At 42.6% G+C, this 25,684-nt stretch overlaps 1 protein-coding gene across 3 annotated transcripts in view; it reads left to right on the forward strand.

The window, feature by feature from the left end:
- Positions 1-25,684, forward strand: part of LOC126278979 (glycerol-3-phosphate acyltransferase 3) — a 199,510-nt gene that overhangs the window by 64,288 nt on the left and 109,538 nt on the right. For 2 of the 3 annotated variants that reach the window (XM_049979280.1, XM_049979282.1), the window contains exon 2: positions 19,669-19,749. The exons of the other annotated variant lie outside the window; for it this stretch is intronic. In XM_049979280.1, coding sequence (XP_049835237.1) covers positions 19,669-19,749 — 81 coding nt within the window. The remainder of the gene's footprint in view (positions 1-19,668; positions 19,750-25,684) is intronic. 3 annotated transcript variants of the gene reach the window in all.

A 25,684-nucleotide genomic window follows, 5' to 3' on the forward strand; every position in this document is an offset into this window, starting at 1 on the left:
ATTTGCTGGGCGTGCTGCAGCTGTTGATATTTAAAAATTGGCGTACCTATCATTCTTGCCGGCCGCGGTGGTCTCGCGGTTCTAGGCGCGCAGTCCGGAACCGTGAGACTGCTACGGTCGCAGGTTCGCATCTGCCTTGGGCATGGATGTGTGTGATGTCCTTAGGTTAGTTAGGTTTAAGTTGTTCTAAGTTCTAGGGGACTGATGACCACAGCAGTTAAGTCCCATAGTGCTCAGAGCCATTTGAACCAACCTATCATTCTTCTCGGAAATATCCGTCCACCAAGGCTTTGCAGACAATCAGTGAAAAGATGAACAATATCATCGAAGCTACAATATTAATTAGAAATTTCCCAATGCTTCTAACAGATGTGCCATTGGAGTTCAAACGCGTGCAGTTTCCGGTGCGACTCGCTTTTGCAGCGACCATCAACAAGGCGCAGAGACAGTCACAAGTGTCCGGAATAAATGTGGAAAATCTTTGCTTCTCGCACGTGGCTTGTCCACGCGTCGGGAAACCGTCTGACGTACTCGTTTACACGCTTGTCGTGCCGTTGCAGTACATGCCGGGTAGAGCTAGTTTATTATAGATTTTAAAACTCACTGATCCGAGGACATTGCAAAATTTAAAAAAAATTAAATTGTGACAGACTTTTCAGGGCCCGTGTAACTTTTCTTAAAGGGTCCCAAGGAATGTATAAAACAGCATCGATCTCTGCATTATGTTATTATTGCAACTGTCACACTATAAAAGGAAAATGACTGACTGCTCTTGAGTTAAAATCAGAACCAAAATCCCGCTTATAATTAGTGAAGTAGGTCTTTTATATCTAATCCTGTCACTCAGTAGTATACATATTTTCGTTATATACACTAGTCCTTTTCGGAGATTAAATAAATGACTTTGTGAAGTTAGCTAGGCTCGTACTCCGATAATTAAGTCAGTTCTCCTTAAGGATAGTTTTCAGTTTTTCACACACAGCAACCTATTTCATATGAGTTCCTTGTTAAAGGGTCAGTTTCTCATGTACCGCCTTGATATCCAATTTTTTCATTAATTTAACTCGTTTTTTTTTTTCTACTTCGTCTGTCATCTATTCAGTACCTATTTTATGTTTAGGATATGGTTCGTAAATGTCTACGGATACATAACCTGTCTTACAGTGCTTTTATGTTGCCACTTGCTTGTGCACTGCCGCGCCTAAAGGCATGAGCGGACTGGCCGACCACAACCACCTAACGATGTGTGCCATACATCAAAGGCGAGGCGCCTTAGCGGCCATTCATTTGTCCGCTGGGCGGTTGCGCGTCTTGAGATTGCCCTTCACTTACTGACAGAAAAACATGGCAGGGGACTGTAATTCATCCTAGTTTAGCCTGTTTGCTCCAAATATTTATAAATTATACACAGACATCTTCGTCGCGAATCAATGTATTTACGAGGGCATGCTGAAAGGTAATTTCTCGGAATTATGTGAAAACTCTGAAATCTCTCTTAAATAAAACACATTTTTAAGGTTCTACATCGTTATTCTTCATGTGTACATACAGTATTTATTTCTTAATTTAGTCAAGCTTGCACCAACAAATTTCTCTCAAAAAAGGAAGAGCGTGTTGATGCCGTCACTGGAGAATGTTTCACTTTATTGATGGAGCCACAATTCCCAGAATATCTTGAGTATAACATTGCCTGCTGATAGCAGGTTCTTGAACTTTAGTGGCGTTGGTGATCCTTCGTGGCGGAACTCCATTGATCCTCTTGTTTTCGGGTCAAAATGGTGAACTTATCTTTCGTTAATTGTCATAATGTTGTTCAGGAATCCATCACCGTCACGCTCAAAACGCAAGAGACACTGTTAACATGTCCAGTCTCCTCTTTCATGTGCAGTGTGTGCATTCGAGGCACCCACCGTGCACACAGTGTTCCGTATCGCAGGTCTGCTATGATGGTGTATACACGCTCTCGTGATATGCTAGAGTTACCTGTGAGCGGTGTTAAGTGACGATTTTTTTTCTGATGTGCTCATCAACCTGATTCCGACGAGCTTCATAGGTTGCTGTACGCGGTCGTCCACTGCGAGCTCTTTATCACCACGTCGAGGTTAGCATTACCGTTTCATTCGTTACGAGCACAAACAACTCATTGTCGCCCATTACTGCTGTCGATACAATCACGGTACACGGCTACCATTCATCTATGGATTTCAATTTGAGGCAGGTTTTCTGCGGTTAGAAACTCGGTTACAGCACGCTGTTTCTCACGCAACGACATGGTTATGTGTAACACCGCCATGTTAACACGCTGCAATTCGGAGCCCTCTGATGGGGGGATTGCAACTTGCGTCAGCGAAGCGGGAAAGTCGACAGAGTGATATGCATGACTGTAATATGTCAACCGTTGTTAAGAGCAGAATAAGAAATTCGGAGGCATTACTTTTCAGCAGGGGCCCATATTAGTGAAAACCTTGCCAAAATCCGTACAATAGTTCCTAAGATTAGCCTTCATATGTACGCAGAAAAGGGCGGCGGTTACTTAAATTTATAAAATGTATAGAAGAATATACATTTAGGTTCTAGCAGTAGTAATTTCGTGCGGCTCAGTTTCGTGGTGCAAGTCTTTCAATTAGACGTCACTTGGGCGACATGCGTCTGCCTAGTCAGTTACCCATTGGGGGAAAAGCCGACTATAGGTTAAGGTGGAATCCGAAACACGATTGTTTTTGGCTAATCTCCACGTCATTCAGACATGACTGCCAGGTTTAAAAACATAAAAATCTATGATCCGGCCGGTATTTGATTGTGAGACTTTTACTGCGAAACCCGCTTTACCGCAAGATTACGCCTGGGAAAATGAAACGTGCATTTTAACATGGAATCCGAACCACCATTAGCTTTGGGCGAATGTACACGTCACTGGATGCTAGGTTAAGGCAGTGAAAAATCCTTGGTCCCACTGGGGTTTGGTACCGCGTCCTTTCAGTTTTCAGACACGCGCTTTACTGCTATACTGCCAAGCCGGACTCGGATTCTGGTCAAGCTTTTCTGTTGGCTGGAGTTGCATCGACTGTACCGCTAGGTGGCAATGTCATCATTTTCACAGCGGCAGCGAACTTCAGTTCATCATGTTTCAGCCAATTTCCATTAAATATTTACAAATTATATACACAAACTTTCCTCATGAGCCAGTCTATCAAGTATTCAAAACCGGATCAAAATGGCTACAGTAGTTCCTGGTATTAGTCTAAATATACAAACGGGAGAGAGCAGGGAATATCTCGGCGTCTTCAATGAAAATAATAAGCTTATAGATGTTGAACGACAATTTGGGGGGCGAGAGAGGAGGGAGGTATTTAAACACTTTTTAATGGAACCCAGTAGAGACTTACTAATAAGTACGCCTTCACACGCCTTCGTCCACTGAAAAGGTAATCATTTGCTTTTTTCCACAAAGTTTTGAAATTTTCCTTCAATGGACGTAAGTAGCCAGGCCTAGCAGATGTGTCGTGTAGATATTAAAGTTCAGTCCGCTTTCTAATTGCACTGAGGCGACAGCTACTTCAATTTTGGCAAGAACCGAGTCGGAGCCTCAGTTTAAAGGCGTGGTTGTCAATGTGTAGGTATGTGAAGTTCTGAAGAAGTGTGTGTTTACCGCCCGGTGTCACCGGCTGTCTGCTTTATCAGGTGGCATGGGAACCTATCGCGTCTACAACAGTTCGTTGTACGGTGTGTGCGCCTGCAGGAAGTTCGAGCGTTGACTGGCGCATCCAGCGGCTGTGCTCCATTTCTGTACATTTAGTGTTGTTAATTCACTAACTAGTACTTAAAAGTGGAAAATCAAACTCGCGCGAAACGGACGAGAACCAACAGAAAATGCCTAATAGTCTCCTGTAAAATACCGGGTGATCAAAAAGTCGGTATTAATTTGAAAACTTAATAAACCACTGAATAATGTAGGTAAAGGGGTAAAAATTGACAGACATGCATTGAATGACAAGGGGTTTTATTAGAACCAAAAAAAGCAAAGTTCACAAAATGTCCGACAGATGGCGCTGGACAGCAAGATGTCAGTGACTGCGCATGACAATCGTGTATAAAAGGAGCTGTAATGATAGAATCAGATGCGCCCGCATGTTGACGTTACCTGAACACGCGCTTTTAGTGAAGCTGTGTTATCAGAACGGGAAATGTTCTATTTCAGAATTACGATCCTATCGCCGTAGAAAGGGCGTGCATAGGCATTTTTGGAAAGTTGTTTTATAAGGCAGATATTTCTGAGAGCAATTGCTAACAAGAACAAACTAACAGATACTAATTATTCCATGCGACCCTGATAATGCTTCAAACATGCGATAAATATGTACCATTCGATGGTGAATCGCCAGGCGTTTCGAAACCGATAATGGAAAATAAAAATTGAAGGATGAAACAAGAAGACTTATTTTCTGCGTTTTAGCTACTGGTTATAATGTGACGCTTTAACGCTGCGACAGATACGAAATAAATATTTAATCTATATTATTGTTGGTGTTCAGCAACCAGCCACAAATTGGGTTTTGGGTTTCTTTAGTTAAAAAGTACCCTTACCGGTTTAGAGTTTTTCAAAATTCGTCGTCAGAAGGTTTTTCCGTGCATCAAAACAGTTTCCTGTGGGTTTGCCAAGGATAAGCATTAATTCACAATTACGAACATGTAACCAAAATGGTTGCGCTACAGGTTTGTGTTGGAATGCATCTTACGTGAAATGTCCATCTGGCGCATATGTTGTTTTTTTTTCCAGTTTCCTTGCAAAGAATGTATTTCATTGCAAGAAAACTGCAAAAACAAATGTGCCAGATGGAAACTTAGTCAGTTGCATTTCAACACAGTCTGTAACGCAACCATTTTGGTTACACGTTTGTAACTGTGAATTATTGTTTATCCTAGGGCAACTCACAGAAAACCCAGGTATCATTTGTTTTGATGAAAGCATGAAAAAGTCTTCTAGTTATTTGTGAAAAATTCGAAACCGGTAACGGTACTTTCTGAATAAAGTAACCCAAAACCAATTTGTAGCTAGTTACTGTACACCAACAACAGTTTATTTCGTTTAACAGCCACAGTCCCCAACAATGCCTTTGACAAAGTTGCACTATTTAATCTTATGAGACATGCGAGAAGTGTGAAACGCACGGTCCGTTAGTGGTGTCGCAAGCTGTGAAGCGCCACACTCGCCTCCACCGAGGAGTGGCTGGCGATGGGCTCGTTAAATATTAATCGTGACAGCGCCACGGAGCTGGAGGCGTACGCGACTCTTGCACCACCGCAGCTGCGCAGGTGAATTCGCTGGACTCCACCTACACAGTTCTGCTCCACTGTGCTCAGTTAGCTTCAATACACCTACCTTCAGCGATATACTTCGGGATGACCGACTCAGCTAGACGTAACAGCTTGTGGCTTAATGACAAAATATAGGTCTTTCAGTTGGACGCCACTTCTGGGACATGCATAGGCCTAGCCTACCGAAGTAGCCCAACTGACGAAATGGTTCCTATAGTTAACATGCAATCCGAACCACGTGTCTGTCCTGGACACTACTCACAGTGTGGAGGGGTGGAGGATAGATTAATTACAGCCTGAAAATTTCCTAATTCAACCTGGATTCGACCCAGTGACCTCTTTTTCCGAGAACGCACTTGAGCGGTAGACTAAAAGGCTCGACAGGACGCAATTTAACAGTGGAGAGATGTTTGTGGCCTTCAGTCCACACTGGTTGGTGCAGCTCTCCTTGCCACTCTATCCTGTGAAAGCTTCTTCATATCCGAACTACTGCTACAACATATATCCTTTTGAACCTGATTGCTGTATTTGTATCTAGGTCTCCCCCTATAACTCTCATCCGCGAGACTTGCTTCCAGCCCTCCAGGGGCTCACCACCCTTGGGTGAGTTCGTGCTTGGCTACCGTGGGGGTCCAGCCTTTACAGCACCTCTTCTCTTTCCATGTTGCATGTTTATCCCACTGCTATTGTTTTTCCCTCTATTGGGAAAAATCTTTGAGCTATTTTTGGTAATGTGTTCTGAAATTTCGATAGACTCGTCATCAGAACAGTACATCATCTGTGGTTTTTTTTATCTCCGCTTTGACGCATGAGATAGAGATATATATATATATATATATATATATATATATATATATATATATATATATATATATATATATATATATATATATATATCCCTCCCTCCGTGTGCGCCTGAAGGCCGGCCCATCCACTTTACGCATGACAAGTGACTGGCTACTGCAGTGTTTCCAGCCCCAGGTCGACAGGTGATGTTTGCACATACCCCTGGTGCAAGCCAGGCCCAGGGAGGGCGATTGCCTGAGCTATTACCTCCCCAAATTGCAAATTGGTCCCTCTGTCAGGAGTGTGGACAGTTGCCTAAGGCAGGTGAGTGCCTCTTTTAGGTGGCCTCCAGTTGAAAGGAGCGCGCCATTGGAGACGCTGGCAATTATTTTTTTTTTTTTTACACAATGAGCCAATCATTTTAATCCCAGTGTACGTTTACTAAAGATAAATAGAATGAGGGGAAAGATTCAAAGACTGTCCCAGGTACACTCGGCTCCTCGAAGTACCACATACTGAAGGTCAGTCCTTTGCTACAGTTAATCCACTAACTGTTTAGAAAAGTGTTGATTCAATTGCAGGCCCTGTTAAATCCTGCTCTCGTTTACGTAATGGGACCTTGCTTCTGGAGACCAGTTGTGATTTTTCAAGCCCAACTGCTTATTCTCCACTGCTCGTATTGAGGCACACTGAATTCTTCATATGGTGTTATTTACACTTGTCTGCTTGATGGTCCAAACATACAGCTCTGATCAGTGCATCGCAGCAGTCCATTGGATAATAAAAAACGTTATTGCAACCTTATTGCCCACACGCACACTTTCTCAAGTTTGATCGGATAGTGCTGTCATCGAATATCAAAGCAGGCTATGAAGTCATAGTCCAGTCGTATATTCCAAACCCAATGCGTTCCTACCAGTGTCAATGTTAAAACCAAATTCTCATTCCTGTCAGAGCATGGCTAAATGTGTTACTTGCAGTAGGGATGCTGATGAGGGCAATAGCCTGCCTCCTCCTCCTCCGCCACAATGCCACATCATCCCGGGAATGTCCCATGTGTCTCAACGACTGGGCCATCCAAAGTTGTTGGCTAGTCGAAAGCCCTGCATTTTACCTTCTGGCACTTAAAAGTAACGTACTTGCTTTGCCTTGCTACACGAATGACATGATAATGCAGAATTATAACCTCCAATTCAGCACATCAATTGTAAAAATAGTCCAGTATCATGGTAGTGTCCTCATCTTATCCTAACGCTGTGCAACAAACCACCAAATTTTCGCCCCTGGCAGCGAGATCACCTGCTATACAACCAGCAGCGCAGAAAGGAGAGAAGGAATACTTCCGCAAAGACTCTTTACGTCCCCCCAGCTGACAAACATCCGAGTCATCAGACAGAAGTGGTCTTCTCCTTCCCTGACCCGGAGATCCTCTTGAACAATGTCTCCATGCAATAACCTCATCCGGTCGACCTCTAGTTTGCTGTTGTCCGCAGCTCTCGTGGTCTCGCGGTAGCGCTCTCGCTTCCCAAGCACGGGGTCCCGGGTTTGATTCCTGGTGGGGTCAGGGATTTTCACCTGCCTTGTGATGACTGGGTGTTTGTGTTGTCCTCATCATTTCATCATCATCATGAAAGTGGCGAAATTGGGCTGATAAAAGGTTAGGAATTTGTACGGGCGCTGATAACCGCGCAGTTGAGCTCCCCACAAAATCATCATCATCATCATCATCTCTAGTTTGCTGCTGCTCACTGCCTACATTTTTTTTGCCTTTGACCCAAAGGCTAACCCAGGCAGAACACTGACACAGTAGATCTCATGGAACATGATGTTCCAGCCTCTGTGCCCTGTTGCAGTGACTCTTTGAAGGCTGACACTTCGCAGCCACCAAGGTGACTACCCTTCATTTGTTCTCCCCTTCCCATTCCCCGTTATGACTCGTCTCCAATGGAACATTTGCGGCGTTAGATCCAACGAGGAATTACGGCTGCTCTTGGAATCAGTGTCCACTTGTTTTCTGTCTCCAAGAAACAAAAATTGCTTCCTTGCGACTGCTTTGACATCTTGAATTCCCCCCCCCCCCCCAACAAGGACAGCAATCCATCTTGTGGGGGGAGGAGGGGGGGATCGTGCTGCTAATCTGGGGGATGACGTTCACAGCCAAACCACCTCACTTAACACTCAGTTGCAAGCTATTGCAGTCTGCATTATCTTTTCTCGCCACACCTTTCCTATTCCCAACGTCTACATACCTTCATCATTCGGTGTCAGCAGGGCAGACTTCCTCCAGCTTATTGGTAAAACTGTCTCACCCCTGTTAGCTACTCGTTGACTTTAATGCACACCATCCCCTTTGGGGCTCTTCCATAACCAGTCAGAGGTGTTCGCTCTTGGCTGACCTCAATGAACTCAACTACCTGAACACTGGAGCAACCACATTCCTTTCACACTCCACACACTCATATTCCCATTCGGACCTCTTGTTCTACACTGCCCAGCTTGCCTGTCGTCTACAGTGGTACTTTCTGACGGGTATTCAAGCGACCATTTCCGGTTTCCTATCAGTTTGCTGACTCGTACCCCACCTACATGTAAACCCAGTCGGCAGATTTCTAAGGTTGACTGAAGGCATTAATGCTCCCTAGCGACCTTTGATGAACACCATTTCCCGTATAAACATTATCCTTCCTGTCACAGAACGTTACATATCTCGCACTTCATCTTTATCACACTGTGTCCTAGTCCCCTAGTGGACTGAGGCATGCCACGACGCGATTCGCACATGGAGTCGTTCTCTCTGCGTTTTTAACCGTCGTCCTATGGTGACGACCTATATTTGTTATGAACAGTTGTGTGCTCAATGTCGTCCCATTCCTCAGGGTAGCGAAAGAGCGAGCTGTATTTCATGTACTATTTCTTTTAACAGTCTTAAGCCCCTCTTCTGTCGCGTGGAGCAACTTTAGTCGGCTCTGAGACCAACGCCTATTACCTGATTTCTGGTCTGACCATAGCAGACGGTCATTGTGCATCGTATTGCTGTCTCTAACACCCTTGGGCCGCTATTTTTGAAGGTATTTCGAGCTCCACTCACTATCACCACGCCTCTCTCATTCAGAAACGAATGGAGGAGGCTCGGGAGACACCCTTCTCCTCTCATCGTGAATACTACAACGCCGCCTCTACGAAGAGGAGCTAGATCATGCTCGCACTTCATCCCGATCTTCCGCCCGAGGGCCAGACAGTGTTCACATTCAGATGTTGCCAGGACCTCTTTCTTGCCTTCTCTTCATACGCACAATCGCAATTGGGAGACGACACGTTTCCCAGACAGTGGCGTGAAGCTTGGTAAGGCACTGCGCAATGTGGATTTCGAGCGCGCCGTTCTACAGTTGACCATCTCGTCGCTTTGTCAACCATGTATGTTTTTGTGCAGAAATACCAGATTGTGACAGTGTTTTGTGATTTGAAGAAAGATTCACACACGTGCTAGAGAACTGGTATCCTTCGTACTCACTACACTTGGTCCTTTTATGCTGCCTGCCCCATTTCCTTCAGGAATTTGTAAAAGGCTGAGTTTCCAAGGTACGTGTGGGTTTGGCCTTGTTGGACACCTTTATCCAGGAGAACGGGGTGCCTCAAGGCTGTCCTGAGCGTCGTCCTTTTTGCTATAGCTGTTAACCCAATTATGCCCTGTCTACCGCCAGGCATGTCCGGTTCCCTTTTTGTTGACTTTACGATCTATTGCAGTTCTCCGCAGACTTGTTCACGTGAGCGGCTTCTTCAGCGACGTATTGACACTCTTTATTCGTGGAGCATCGACAATGGCTTTCACTTTTCCATTGACAAATCCGTTCGCATGAATTTCTAGTAGTGTAGTGGGCTTTTTCCACCGTCTTTACATCTTGGGTCTGTTGCTCTTCTGTTCGCTGAAACTACGAAATTCTTGGGGCTCATGCTTGATACAAAACTTTCTTGGTCCTCCCATGTGTCTTACCTGGTCGCACGTTGTACCCGGTCCCTCAGTGTCCTACATGTTCCAAGCGGCACTTCCTGCGGAGCGGATGTGATCACCCGCCACTGTTTGCACTCATCCCTTGTCCGTTGAAAATTAGACTGTGGGAGTTTATTCACTTGCACGTCCACCCGTAGACCAGGGTGGCGTTAGAGTTTGGAACCGATATTCATGATCTTTTCAATAAAATAACAAACAAATTAAAAATCTAGCTTTAGACTTTCATTGTTCACCCTTGAGATTGTTATGTATTTTTAAGTAAAAAACATGCACTCTGAGGACATTACACACCGACGAAAGGCCTTGGCGGACTAAGAGGGCGGTTGGTGGAAGCTCAGAACGCCAAAGTTTTTTGCCTAGAACAAAATTTAAAAAAAGTGTTGAACTGTTTTTAAAAGACTGGTGGCAATCTGAAATAAGTAAACTTCTTCGACAAAAAAGTCGTTGTATAAATGTGCGCGAAAAATTGAAATTAAAATATATCACAAAAATTGTACGCACTACAGTGGAAAAACGCCAACTCACAAGCCACGAAAAAGTATAACGTAATTGCATGTGTACTTCATGAGTTATAGTTGCTGGCAAATTGAAAAATGTTTTTTTCGTCGAGTCTAGCGTTTGAAGTTTCAACTTCTGTTTTTTTATATTGAAATTGCGCCAACCTGTAAACGGTAATGCCAATACCGGTGGGTGCTTTTTTTTTGCCGATGCCGAGACACTCATTTTGATGAATTTATACTGGTTAACTGCCCCGCTTAACAGTCGAAGCGTTTCTTGCACTATTGCGATTACTTTTGTAACCTTTCCTAACCCTATGAATACGTTTGCTATTTTCCAGCACTCACGTTTTACTTCGTATAAGAAAAAAACATAATGATAAGCAGACTTGAGGCATGACAGTGCTTTGACTGTTTACCAGAAACAAATCATGTTACGGAAAGAAATCGTCTTGAGAATTGTATTTTACTTGATTATAACGCCGTCTGTGATACTATCAGAAACTAACAGGATCCGTAGTCCGTAGGTAACTATTTGCTATGACATCGGTTGCATTCAACCGCTCGGATGCGCCAGACACCCATGCACTAAAATTTATCGCACCATCAATTTGAATGAATCTTAAGAACAGACACGCTAAGGAATATTCTGAGTCAATAAAAAGAAATTGGGCTCAAAAGCAAATTTCTGTTCCTGTCATCGCCGTGTAGATAACGTTAGATTAATTTGGGGGAAACCCCAGTTATACGTGTTGGTCTTGCAACGCAGTTCAAGGTGTAGAAACAGATTTGGTTTCAACCTCCGAAATCTCGCGTTGGAAGTAGCGTAGTTTGTAAACCGTAGTCGTAAAGAATGACTTTCAGAAAAACTCTGCCATCTTGAAGCGCGTAGCATGGCAACTGTCTTGTTGTAAAATAGCATCCACCTAGTACCTGTGCTGTGAACAATCGTACACATTTGATGAGAAGCCGTTAAACTTCGACAAACTCGTTGCACTGAACAGGGAGGCGGTTCGTGCAGAGATTTGTCATAAACGCGAGCTGCTGTCAGGCCCAGCGTGTACAGAAGCGTAGCGGTCTGTCAGACACAGTCGGAATGCAGTGGGATTTACAACCTTGGAACTGTGCAGGCCATCATCGGTAGCTGAGAATCTAGCTGTCCGCCGGAGCATGACCCTGGTGTTTGTCACCAAGAAGCTGTTAGGAAAAAAGTTGATTAGCATACGTTTAACGTTAGAAACACTGAGATTTTGGGAATTCATTTTAGCCCATGAACATTCAGTAGAAGACGACGACACAGTGACTAATATTGCAGACGTAATTTTTTGTTGAAGTCTTTATTAAGGGCAGATATGTTTTTTATTCTTTATTTTTTAACGTGGGTCTAAATTTGCTACGACCTTCTCGTACGACGTTAGGAGCGACGTGCTAGCTTGCGAGACAGGGAAATAGGCACGATCCATATCGTATCCACGTGGCGGAGTGACAATCGGGGACACTTACACCGGTCACCCTGTCTGTTTTCAGGCGATTTCCCAAGCTCGTTTAGGCAAATGCTAGGCTGGTCCCAAACTTCCGCCTCAGAGTACGATTTAAAAAAAGTTTGAAATACAGTAAAACAGGATAAAGCCTACACTATTCAGACTGATGGCGCACACGAGTTTTCTCCAATAGGTTACACTGAGAACTATGGCCCCAGGAAGAGCAAACGACAACAGTTAAACACTAGGAAAAAGTAAGTTCACATTTTCTGATAATTTTCGAAAGATTCCGTCATGCAAGCAGCTGTTTATTTTTGTGTTTTTTAGTATTACTGTACAGTTTAGGCCGTGGGCTGTTTAAAGTATCCCGTTAGGTTTTTTATAAGGTAGTATTAAGTCTTCAATATATCACTTTTAGTTAAAATCGGTGATTCAACAGAATAGCAGTAGCACTAGATATAATGACTAACATAAATTTGTTAGCTGTCTTATCACAAGACATGCATTTGAAAATTCGCCAGTTCAGCACATAGTGTTATTACAGAGAACTTAGGACAATGGTACACTGCATATTTAGTGATGAACATGTTCATTGTGTTCCATATGTAATTGCATTCGTATAAGATTAAGGCCAGCGGGTAAATTTAATGATATTTAGACTATAGCAGTGTGGGATCTACCACTTACAATAAACAATAAAATATGGTAACACATCACATAAACATCCATATCAATACATTTCATAAAAATGGATGTTTGTATGTTCCGCATCTTCTCCTAAACCGCTGGACAGATTTCAAACGAACTTGTTTCACACATCCTTAGTGTCAGACAGCAATCGCTGTGGGGGCACGAACTACCTATCTATCGTAGTTCATACACAGTAATATGCTTGAAAAACTGCCGCGTCATACCTGTTGTTTAAATTTTTTACTTCTTTGCCATTAACTCTATTTGCAACATATTTCGCACACAGTATCCACATATGCTGCTGAATGTACCTACTCAAATATATCGTTGTACGAAACACAGCTCAAGAGATATGACATCATAAACTGTGAGATGCGTATGAAGCTTTAATACATTTATTCTTTACTACTAAGACGCTCGTGCAATAGATTCAGCATCTTGAAATCCCTGACACCTGGCAGCGCTTTTGACAGCTTTAAACTGCATAGTGTAAAAGCCTACAGGAAGAAACACCACTTAGCCTTTTACTGAAAGTGTGCTCGCCAATTACATTACTACGAAACCTCGATCAGCCAAAACAGGCTGTATGTGAGGAAGATGTTGGGCCATGTTCTTGAGGCTATCATCTTAACAGGAAAGGGAGAGAATGAAATTGTGTATACCCTACAGATATTCCTTGCTCAGACAGATCTTCCCTTTCACTTCAAGAGTGCAGTTTCCAATGAAACTTACTTTCCATTACAGTTGAGTCATAGGAGCAGTCTATCAGTCTATTAAACACAGCAGAGTGGATTTGACATCTCCGTGTTTTTCTCATGGACAACTTTGTCGTTTGCTCAAGGGTGGGCTCACCCAAGAATTTATACATCCCAACTCCTCGACATGTAATTATAAATATTGATTATAATCAAGTTCTGAGTTAACCAAACATTACAGAGAATTTGTATTTTGCATAGAATGCTTTCTTAATTTGGATACTGTGCTTAAGCATTTGTACATTCAGCGTATTTCCCTCTACTACTGTTCCATAGTTTCAAAGGTATTTTCACGAATACATGGAAATGACTTTTTTTCAGTATTATACTACACACACAGTTGATTGTTTTCGTTTCTAATAGAAAATTGGCAAAATTAATACCTAGTCATTAAGTATTTAAATTAGAAGTGCCCATCTGTAAATGTAACGTTGTAAAGCGACATAAAGCTGCTTCATCACAGCACGTTCTCAGAGTTGTCGGCAGAAAGCTGCTTGACTTTGTCATTTATTCCAAAGACAGTTACGTTTACTCTAACTGCTATGTTTAAGGTAAACTATGTCGACAAACACAGGGACAATTCAGTGATGGAACTTTGAGACGTGAGGCTATGTATACGTGCTTAACTTCAGGTAGGAACTTTGAGACGTGAGGCTATGTATACGTGCTTAACTTCAGGTATATAATGTGCCAACATCATAGACCTGCTTTTGTGCGAATTAGTTAATGGGAAAAGGAAAAACCGTTAGTTTAACGTTCCTTTCATGAAACCATTAGAGACGGGGACCAAGTTCGTATTGAGGGTGGGTAGGGAAATCAACTGTGTACTGTTCCAAGGAACCATAGCAGAATTTTCCTTGGTAGATTTAGAGAAACAGCAATAAACATAGACCTGGAGGCATTTAACTCCACTACTTCCAATCCAGTTCAGTGTCTTACCTCTCGCTCTATAGGAATCAATGGAGAAAAATGGCATTAGTGGAGCGTGGTTAATGTTGACAGTGTTTCGCAGAAAAGGATTCCAATGTAGTTTCAAAGGATTTACGTGTGCACGGATTCTCTGTTAATGGCGCTATTGTGAAGTGAAACCTTCCATAAACACCAAACCAGAGTTCTATCAAATAATCTGGTAAGGAGCACCGATCACTGAAACGTTCCGTAAGATCTGATCGTGAAACATCCTTGTCAGCTACGTCTAGGACTATACACGAACAGCCGACAAGTCAATTTTCACGGCTTTACAGACAATTCTTCCTACGAGAACTGCAATGGTGTAAGGGTTGCCGTTCAGTACAGAGTTGGTTGCCTCATTCTGTGTGCACAGGTGACTGACGGACGCTGACTCAGAACACCGGAAAGCTGTTAGCTAATTGGAGTTGGTATTGATAGAGGTTTAATTAAAGAGAATAAAACGTATTTGTTACCGTGGAATTGTGTTGATTCTGGGCATCTGACGGAAGTGCTCATGAGCCAGACGGGAAAAGTGAGCTGTGGCTTTAACCTGTAGCAACATCCTGTGTACGCGATGATATGAGATTTTCCAGCATTGTGGAAAGTATGCCTCAGTGTACAGGGGCTTACTTAATTGGAGAGTAAACACATTTGGCCCGGTTAACAAGTCACTGACTGTGACCGTTCACAAGTTTACATTAAATATGTATTGATGGCTTTTCACGACTGTAGCACGGGAATTCTCGGCGCTCCGTACAGGACTATAACGACTGCTGAGAATTCCGGTTCGGGTGGCACAGGCTTCATCTGATAAAAGTAGTAGTGCAGAAAAGTGAGGACCAAGCGAACGACACATTTGACCCATTTTCGCAATACCATTTAAGTCTAAAAGCACGAAAAATTGAAACCTGCACGTCTTGTGAACGGTATGCTAGTGGCTGTTATTAATGTCACTTTCCAATACCGCGCCTTCTCTTTAGTGTAAGTATATGCATAAAGAAATCCATTTATGTCTTACAGACAATAATTCGATGGGTGTAGTGTTCCACTGCCAATAACGCGTCTGGCTCCATAACTTTCGAATCAGTCGTTCCCTCTTGCTATTGTGCGCTCACACAGACATATCCATCATCATGATCATCATCATTATCAAGTACTTCACGTTCCATCGCTCCTTATCTCAAATGGATACGCTTGCCCTTATTTATAGTTCCTAGGTATTGTGCCTTCATCGTGGAAACATCTTATAGAAGGTAATCTGGTGTTGTGGTCTTCAGTACGAAGCGTGGTGAACCACCACAGTCTCATTTCTATTGAGCCTTCATTCATTTGAACCTACGTAGTACTGTCAAGCTTTACTCTACATCTATAATCTTAAACTCCCTCACTTCCTTCTGTTACCAAATTTACGATTCCCTGATTCCTCAGAATGGATTCTTTCAACCGATCCCATGTTTTAATTAACTAACGTCATAAAATTTTGTCCTCAATTCGCTTGAGTACCACTTCAGTAGTGACACGATCCCTCCATCTAATGCTCAGGTTTCTTTTGTGGCACCGTATTTCAGAAGCTTCTATTCTCCTCCTGTCTGAACTGCTTATTGCCCACGTTTTATTGCCGTACAAGATTACACGCGATATTACCTTCGAAAATAGTTCCAAACACCAAGTTTATATTAGACGTTAACACATTTTTCAGAAACACTGTTCTTGCTATTGCCAGTGTGCGTTTTATCCTCTCTATTTTCCGGCTATTGTCATTCATTGTGGTGGTCGGATGGCTAAATTGGTCTAATACTTGTAGTGTCACATTACCTGATCTAATTCCATCTGCATCACGCGATTTAATTAGACTACGTTCTATTACCCTCGTTTTAAATTTGTTGTTCATCTTACAACCTCTCTTAAAGACAGCCATTTCATTCTGACAGAATGAAAGCTTCATCGGGAAAACCTCATTTTATTTCTTGTAGCCGAACTTCAGTTCCGCTTCAAAATTTCTTCTTCGCTTGTTTTACTGGTTACTCAGTGTACATATTGTGTATCAGTGACAGGCTACAACCGCGTCTCACTCCCTTCTAAATTATTGGCTCCCATTCATTCCCTTCGACTTTCATAACCGCAGTCTGTTTTTGTACAAGTCGTAGATGATCTTTAGCTCCTGTATTTCATCTCTATACATGTGTATTTTACCACTTGAGTCAACTGGACGTCATTTTGACGACTTGCGTGTCTCCAGTAATCCTTCTGGGGAACGGGACCTACAGTTCAACGCGGAATCCTAACAGTATATTGTTATTCCCGGCGAATCTATACGACGAAGTCAGACGGAAATATTCCGGAGGTGCGACGAAGATACAATCTTGCGAGCTTGAGATTTCCAAGCACTCGCCTTACCAGTAGGTCACCAGACACGGCTTCCATACAAAAGTACCTCACACGGTAAGTAGAGACCAGGCACGAAAGGGCGATGTAAAAGACGATGCACACTAGTTTTGAAAGCAGTCATGATTTAAGGGCCTGTGAAGCATGTTGAGTAATTATTGAAAAATTATGGGAAAAATTAGACGATTGACTAAAAAGGCCTACACGGCTGCTTCAGATGGCTACTTCTATTCATTATTGTGTGGGAATGGTTAGGGTGGAAGGTATTTCAAACTTAACGTGATCAGACGGTCGCTATGATAAATTTTTCCATGGTTTCCCTAAATCACTTGGGGTTTAAAGCTATGGTTACTTCTGTTGTGACCATACGAAACTACTTTCGTCCGGCCATAACTGTGGTTTTTTTATTGCTTTGGGAGAAGTTTCGTCAGACTAGAACACATTCATTTATGTAATAAAGTGAACTAATATTACATAACGTTTTACTTGACTTTGACGCACTACTTTGCCACAGGAGTACTGGATAATTTACAACAGTCATTGACTATGAAAGCATCACTTGATGCACTAAGTAACAGACATTTACAGGATTAAAAATTGATCTGAAACTTAAACAAATCGTTGGTCGTACACTTTGACGCTGACTCCTTCAGAGATGGTGACAAACTTGACTGAGCTCTTGCATGCTGTAGACTATACTGACCTCAACGTGAGGGCGCTGCTACGCTGAGAGGGAGGGTGTGTACTCTGGAGTGTCTACCACTGGTTGTTGCGGATCGCATTGGCGCTATCCCTGGACGATCCAACTACTTCTGTACGACCAAAGCTGACTGGTTTTCTCGTGCTTTCCAAAGTAAGCAAAACACCTAGGGTGTTTTAATAGCCTTGTTGAATTACCTGTAGAGTATTGCGGCTATGGACTGAGGTGCAGGTTCGGAAAGATATTTGACGATAAAAGAATTAATACTTAAATATATTGTACGCGGCATTGCTAGTGTCGAAGCCACAAGTATGACGGCCAGTTATGAAATCTGAAATCCTTACCATCAGCATATTTGTAGTTCACAAATCTAATTACCGGCAGACGATAGCTTGAAAGGTGTCTTCCTGCAGAGGCAAGGCGGTTGTTCAGAGTTTTCTGAGGATTTTGTACTGATTTTTAGTCTTGTGCTGTAACGCTTTGAGTTAGAGCTCAGTCTGTCACCACAAAAAGGCAAGTTGCTCCAGGGGCTCTTGTTAATATACGTAAAATCATTATCGTTAAACTCTGACCAAACTTGTTAAAGCATTTGCTCTGCCGAAGCATCACAGTATGGATACTCTCATAAAAAGTGAGTACCACCAGCAACAGGGTGCAGCAACACCGTGACTGTGAATGCCCTGACATCAAAATGGTTCGTCAGCGCTCTCGAGACATTGAAGTCAGTGGGCGTCTGGTTGATCTATACCAAGAGTGCACGTGAACTGACGTTGTACTGCTGTCACGTCCCCCCAACAAAGCTAGATGCACCTTCTTCCGAATGCCTTGTTCAAAAGCGATGCAGGCACATTCCCAGACAGTAGTATTTTGTTGGGTCGCTACGTAGGTTTAAGAACCTTACGAATGGTTCAGTATTTGCAGATTGAAGCATAGGGTACAAGTTTAGAAAAATCCACATGATGTATCGAACCAATGATATGTTTCATTGATTGCTAAGCTGCTACACTTAAGATAAAACAACTGTCGTAGAATGAAATACTGATATGTGCCTTCTTTGGCAGAACTGAAAGCATAAGCCACATATTTTAATTAGTAATGCGTCATTTTATACCCTTGATTACCTAACCTCTATATTATTGTCTTTTACCATGTTTTTATTGTTTTGTTTTAGACTAGACCCTAGGGTAAAGGAGACGAGGGATGTTATAGTTGACATGTCAGAACTGTATATATTATATCATACCGAATTATGTGGTAGTAGGGAATTGAAACACACAAATCGTTATGACAAAAACAATTGAGATACGTATTAAATGATAAAACAATAGAGTTCAAAGAGAAATTGAGGCGATTATAAGTGGTAGGTGTAAGAAGAAAGTCAGTAATTCATTTTTTCATCACGGATTTTTGTAAGAGTCGTGTGCTTATAAAACCTGAAACTAGTCGAGTTACCAATCAGTCCTAGAATGTTGACAGTTTTATTACTACTCGAATTTGGCCAAATCACGCACAAGCAAAACAGTTGATTTATGAGATCATATTTTCATTTTTGTGGCTTCCTAATAAGTCTTTATTCTTGCTCTTTTCTGTTCTTTCTTCTGTCCATGTCGCTGTTAGGTGTTTTCTTCCGGAAGCCCTTAAAATTTGTACTTTTACCCTGATTTCATGTCTGTTTTCCTAATTCCTGTACATCTTTAACTTCCACATACCATGAAATTTGTGTTATTGGATGTTTGTCACAGGTGTTAAATATTTTTCTGTCATCATCCTGTTACCCATTCTAAGTGACCATAAAATGTATTGTTCCGCTTTCTCATACCTGTTACATTCAGTTTTTTCTTACACCTCCTTGTTTCTCAATTTCCAAATTGTATTTTCATATTTGGTACACACTTCCTTTCGAATTCTTTCTTTCTTTTCTTTTCTTTCTTTCTTTTCTTTCTTTCTTTCTTCTCCAAATTATTAAATAGTTTGACAGTAATATTGACTGTAAAAACTTTTTACGTCAAAACTTGTCGTTCATGCATTTTTAATCACTATTTTTTTGCGTTATTCCATTGGAAGTCATTTCTCATGCTTGTTTGTTTTCTTTTTCTAGCTTTCAGAGCATCCAGGTTTCACTAGCATAATGTGCAGCAGTCCGAAAACGAATTTTAAGAACACACTTACTTATTTTGAGGTTAGTGTCTAGAAACAAATGCTGACGAAAGCATTTGGAGATTTTTCATGTTTTGTGTGCTAATGGTATTTTGAGTTCCTTAACATTAAAATTTTTCAGTAACAATCTTTTTAGTAGTTTTGCAAATGTGGATTTTGATGGAGTAACTTGTTGCTTTGCGTGCAGACCAAATATTTATTTGCTGACCATATATAAAAGTGATGTTCTACTTTAGGACAGTAGGTGGAAAGTAATTTTTCAATCAGGTGTTATAAAAAGAGGAATTATATGTAAATGTGAAGTGAGTGGAGATTCATAACTGTTGCGCTATCAGTATTTATATATCGAATCTCTTACGTTCAGAATCTCCGAACAGTCAGGTCGTCATTGGAATCTACAGATGTTTGTAAGACAGCAGCCCAGAATGATCTACATAGGCGAGGGTTACTTAAACGCAGCGCCATCCTAGGTAATGAAAATGGTTCAACTCTCCTCATGTACAAGTTATGGAGTGGTAGCAGCCACAAGTGCACTATTAAGATTCGGTGTAAGAAGAAATTGTGCTTCTTCCTTCGAACTGTGTACTGGTTATGAGGGCTAGGAGAAAATTTCTAGACCTAAAGGTGAGGTTATTTTTTATGTTATAAAATGGCCTTAAGTTTAGCTTCAGACCCCTAAAAACTAAGGTTGCGAAGGTTTATAAATTAGTTTACTACTACTGCAAAATCTCGTTATTAGATCCAAAATTTTTCCTGCCTAAAATTTCTTGATGTGGACAGTGTGGCTTCTCTAGCCATTCAAAATTCAAATCCCTCATACCTTTGCCGTTGTAAATTTTATTTCCAGGCGATAGATGTTCTGTTTTGCAGCTTAGACGTCTCAAGTGTTTCCACAGGAAGTGGTCTAGTAGATTTGCGTAATAACAAGCAGTTATTGTTTGACTTCACAAAGTAATCAGTAATAAAAACCCTTTATGTATCTCAGTTAACCGTGGCACCAAATCTTCGCGGACAGATGAAATTAAGAGGTTTTTTTTTTTTTTTTTTTTTTTTTTTTTTTTTTTTTTTTTTTTTTTTTCTTTTTTCCCCCTTGGTCACAACTTCCAACTACTGACCGCTGCATTGTTTCAGAGCACAAATGATGGACACAAATTATTCACAGTGCTAAGTCGGGAAACAGAACCATTTGTTTCAATGGAATTTAAGTGTTGTCCCATTAGATTGTGGGCGGAATTCAACAAATGAGCTGCTTACCTGGCAAGAAACAGATGTACTTCAAATCGCCAGTCCTCCATCATATTGTGTATTTGGACGCAGTTTTCGTCTGTCGATGGTGTATTACGTGGTCTTTCACAGGGATCGTTGTACAACGATGTACAGCCACGCTTGAATTCAGCTTCTGTTATCCAAGCCAGGGGCAGCTGGGACTTCAGCTAGCGAGCCGTGCCTTGACCCTAGCGCCTCTTCTCAGCGTAACTGCACATTTTCCCCCACCGCCACGCTAATCGCATTGCAAAGGATTTGATTTTATTTCACATTTGTCAACATCATATATCGCAGCCAAAACAGATTTTCAGCATTATTCAGTTATTTTTGGCGCACTGAAGACGTAATTTTTAACATGTACAAACTGTGGCATGCAGACAGACGCAGGCAATTTGACAGATTTTCGCACTCAAATTGCCATGTAATCTTGACGTATTTTGTTTCATAATCGTAAAAGGGCTCTCATACAGGACTGCTTTGAACAAAAACGACAGTCTCGAAAAACAACTCGGAACAGGTATAAGATTAGCGAGAAGCTATTCTTATATTCTTTAAAGGCCACAATGAGTTCTTCAAACCTCGCATTTTCCTTAACGACGGTGAGGGTAGTAACTGGACTGCTGGTCAGAATTTCTCTCTTCTATAAAGCGATCGTCTTTTTAAATGCATCTCCATCTTGCAGTACCTTATTTCTCACCGAGTGACGTGGCGCAGTGGCTAGCACACTGGACTCGCATTCGGGTGGAGGACGTTCAAACCCGTGTCCGGCCATCATGATTTAGGTTTTCTGTGATTTCCCTAAAATCGCTGCAGGCAAATGCTGGGATGGTTCCTTTGAAATGGCACAGCCGAATTCCTGTCCCATACCTATAGGACCGATGGCCTCGCTGTTTGGTCTCCTCCCCCAAATCAATCAATCAACCTACCAACCAGCCTTACTTTTCACCTTGCAGTACCTTACTGTGGGCAGTGTGCAGTCAATCTACTTAAAATACGAGTTCCGGAATGCATTCCGGATGTTCTCATTTTATTTCCTGTACAGCTTTTACCTTTATAAATTCAGCAATAGCGTGTTTTAAGTCGAAAAATCGTTCAAAGCATGCCCATTGACTTAACCAACGTACTTTGCAGTGATGTACAAAGTCTTAATACTTTCCGTTAAGTATCTTGAAAAACCGTTGCAACTGGACAGTGGAATATTGCGTGCGACTTAAGAAATTTTACGTTTCGTACCACCAATTTCTTCGTGTGATGCATGCCTGCAGATTTAGCACAAAGAACTTCTCGACTTATTGAACGATGACTTCCCGCCTGTCGATCGTTGTAATTTTTTTATGCTTTTGCACTGTCAACTGTCTAAATTCTTTCTGCATGATATTGTAATCTCGTTTCATAGCAAATTTGCAGAACCCCTCGCTTATGCGACTGGATAATAGATACTGAGAATTCATTCCTCTGTTGTTATTCTCATTCATTTTTAAAGGCTTCTGACGGCCGACAGACTGACTTATTTTATGCAAACACCCGCTAGACATCCGAACAAATAGGGAAGAGTGAACAGTGATGAAACCACGATTTTGCCGAACTGAGGGAGTTGTATCGACTGAAAAATGCCACACCGCAATACTAAACGGAACGTCGCACTGCGCAGAGTACGAGGACAGGCTGAACCGTGGCCCACACGCGGCACTTACCACTCGGCCCTCGTCAAGTTTGACACGCCGTGGCCGGCCCTGATCTTAATAATTTTAAACAAAATAGTCTCCTTGCACGTCTTCATCAACGTTCATTGAATTACCGCTAGCGATAAGTCAAACAAAAATAATTTTTTGAGGACACCCCACTCCAGTTTATCCATTTTAACGAAATTTCGACTGCTACATAAAAAGAAGACTAAGCTCCAAATCAAAGTAACAGTTTTGCTGAAATTAGACCAACAAACCAAAAACAAATTTATCATGTCATTTCCATCTTGAGTGAGAATGGTTGACTAGTGTCAAGGTTGAATACAGATTGCTCAGAATAACTGTAAGACTTCAGTTAACTGAAGTACCCAGTATTTCTGTTGCGAAACATAACAGGGCAAAGTGAAGTGCTGGGATGTATCGTTCGACGAATGTTGAAAAGTAGCTTCCTTATCTGTATCTTTCTTGCTGGAATCGTTGACTGGCAGCGGCCGAAAAGGAAAATATTAATATCTTTTTCTTTCTCTTGTTATAATAGAGTAAGCCTGTGTTCTGACCGAATCCCTTTCGTTTTATTTCTCAGTATCATTAAAGATCATTAACAATTTGATATCATGTATAGATTAGGTATCTAAAGATTAACAGTAAGGTAACTACATTAGCGTCTTACATCGTTACCGCTCATATCTATTCAAAACACGGACATCGTTTTTTATCAAATACAGCTATAAAAGCAATAAATTCATTTGAAGCTTCCCGACACATTAAAATCGTGTCGGGACCTGGCACTTCGTTACAATTCATGGTGCAACCTTAACCTGCAGCTGTTCTTATTTTGCACAAACCGGACAGCTGAAGATTTTACCATAAATTTTTACAATTATTTGGTGGCTGAATATCCCCCCCCCCCCCCTGCAAAAAATACGTGTCTTTCACTTTCTCGGACAAGTTCTCTACCGACTGAAGTATCCAAGCTCGACTCAAGACCCATCCTCACAGCTTTACTTCGCCACTTCGCCAGTAACTCATCACCTACATTCCAAAGTTCACAGAAGTTCCCCTGCGAAACTTGTGCAAGTGCAAAAGGAAGAGGGGAGACAGGGGTGCACACAGAGGTATTGGGATGAACGAGATGGACAGAGATAAGGAGATGGTGGAGAGATTTGGAGTGACGGGGGGGGGGGGGGGGGGGGGGAGATGACAGCAATATGTGTGCCATATGTGTATGTGCAGGAAGCCTCAGTTAAAACGCGCGTGTGCGTGTGTGCGTGTGTGCGTGTGTGTGTGCTTCTATCCCAGTAATTATAAAATACATCCACATGAAATAATCTTCGTGTTGAAACTTTTAGACACGTTAGCACATCCACTCGTGTCTGTCGGCAATGATTTAGGATTCCGTTTTGGCACGGTTCCAATTTGATGCTCCCCGTCCCCTTCCCTCGAGATTACTTGTCACCCGCATTTTTAACATGATGATGATGATGATGATGATGATGATGATGATGATGATGATGATGATGATGATGATGATGATTCCCTCCCCTCCCTCCAGACCCGCCCGTATCTGCATTGATAACTTAGTTACAAGCGTTAGTAGTGCATCTGTATATTTTGAGTGTCCGAATTTGCGTCCTGACAATGTACTAAACCGTTCAACATTTAGCACGGGCTCAGTGACGACCACATCTTGTCGCCCGTATTGTTAAGGCCACCAATCGGAGACAGTTTAAGGGTATGTACCTTTCCTAAATACGTTGATTACTGCGAATTTAACAAATTTAATTCTTAAAGCTTCTGCTGATATCCTTGACTTCCCCCTCATAATATCGGCTAGTCGTTTAACTTCGCATTTACCGAGTGAAACGGTGCATTGGTTAGCACACTGGCCACGCTTTCGGGAAGACAACGGATATTCCTCTTCCTACTATCTAGATTTAAATTTTATCCGACCGTTGAGGGGAAAATACCAGGGTGATTCATTTGAATAGGACACGCTCGACTACCTTCCCCATCATTCCCACTATCCGAGCCTCCTATAATGAACTCGGCATCGCCGGGATGTTAAACATTTTTCCTTTTTAAAAAAAAAATATTTACTGTGGATATGCTTCTATGTACGGTGTTGACCGTCGAATGGCGCTAGCTGCGCAGCATTTGTGCACCGCCGCCGTCAGTGTCAGCCAGTTTGCCGTGGCATACGGAGCTCCATCGCAGTCTTTAACACTGGTAGCATGCCGTGACAGTGTGGACGTGAACCGTATGTGCAGTTGACGGACTTTGCGCGAGGGCGTATAGTGGGCATGCAGGAGGCCGGGTGGACGTACCGCCGAATTGCTCAACACTGGAGCGTGAGGTCTCCACAGTACATCGATGTTGTCGCCAGTGGTCGGCGGAAGGTGCACGTGCCCGTCGACCTGGGACCGGACCGCAGCGACGCACGGATGCACGCCAATACCGTAGGATCCTACGCAGTGCCGTAGGGGACCGCACCGCCACTTCCCAGCAAATTAGGGACACTGTTGCTCCTGGGGTATCGGCGAGGACCATTCGCAACCGTCTCCATGAAGCTGGGATGCGGTCCCGCACACCGTTAGGCCGTCTTCCGCTCACGCCCCAACATCGTGCAGCCCGCCTCCAGTGGTGTCGCGACAGGCGTGAATGGAGGGACGAATGGAGACGTGTCGTCTTCAGCGATGAGAGTCGCTTCTGCCTTGGTGCCAATGATGGTCGTATGCGTGTTTGGCGCCGTGCAGGTGAGCGCCACAATCAGGACTGCATACGACCGAGGCACACAGGGCCAACACCCGGCATCATGGTGTGGGGAGCGATCTCCTACACTGGCCGTACACCTCTGGTGATCGTCAAGGGGACACTGAATAGTGCACGGTACATCCAAACCGTCACCGAACCCATCGTTCTACCATTCCTAGACCGGCAAGGGAACTTGCTGTTCCAACAGGACTATGCACGTCCGCATGTAACCCGTGCCACCCAACGTGCTCTAGA

The sequence above is a fragment of the Schistocerca gregaria genome, chromosome 6 (assembly GCF_023897955.1).
Source record: "Schistocerca gregaria isolate iqSchGreg1 chromosome 6, iqSchGreg1.2, whole genome shotgun sequence".
Taxonomy (NCBI): Eukaryota; Metazoa; Arthropoda; class Insecta; order Orthoptera; family Acrididae; genus Schistocerca; species Schistocerca gregaria.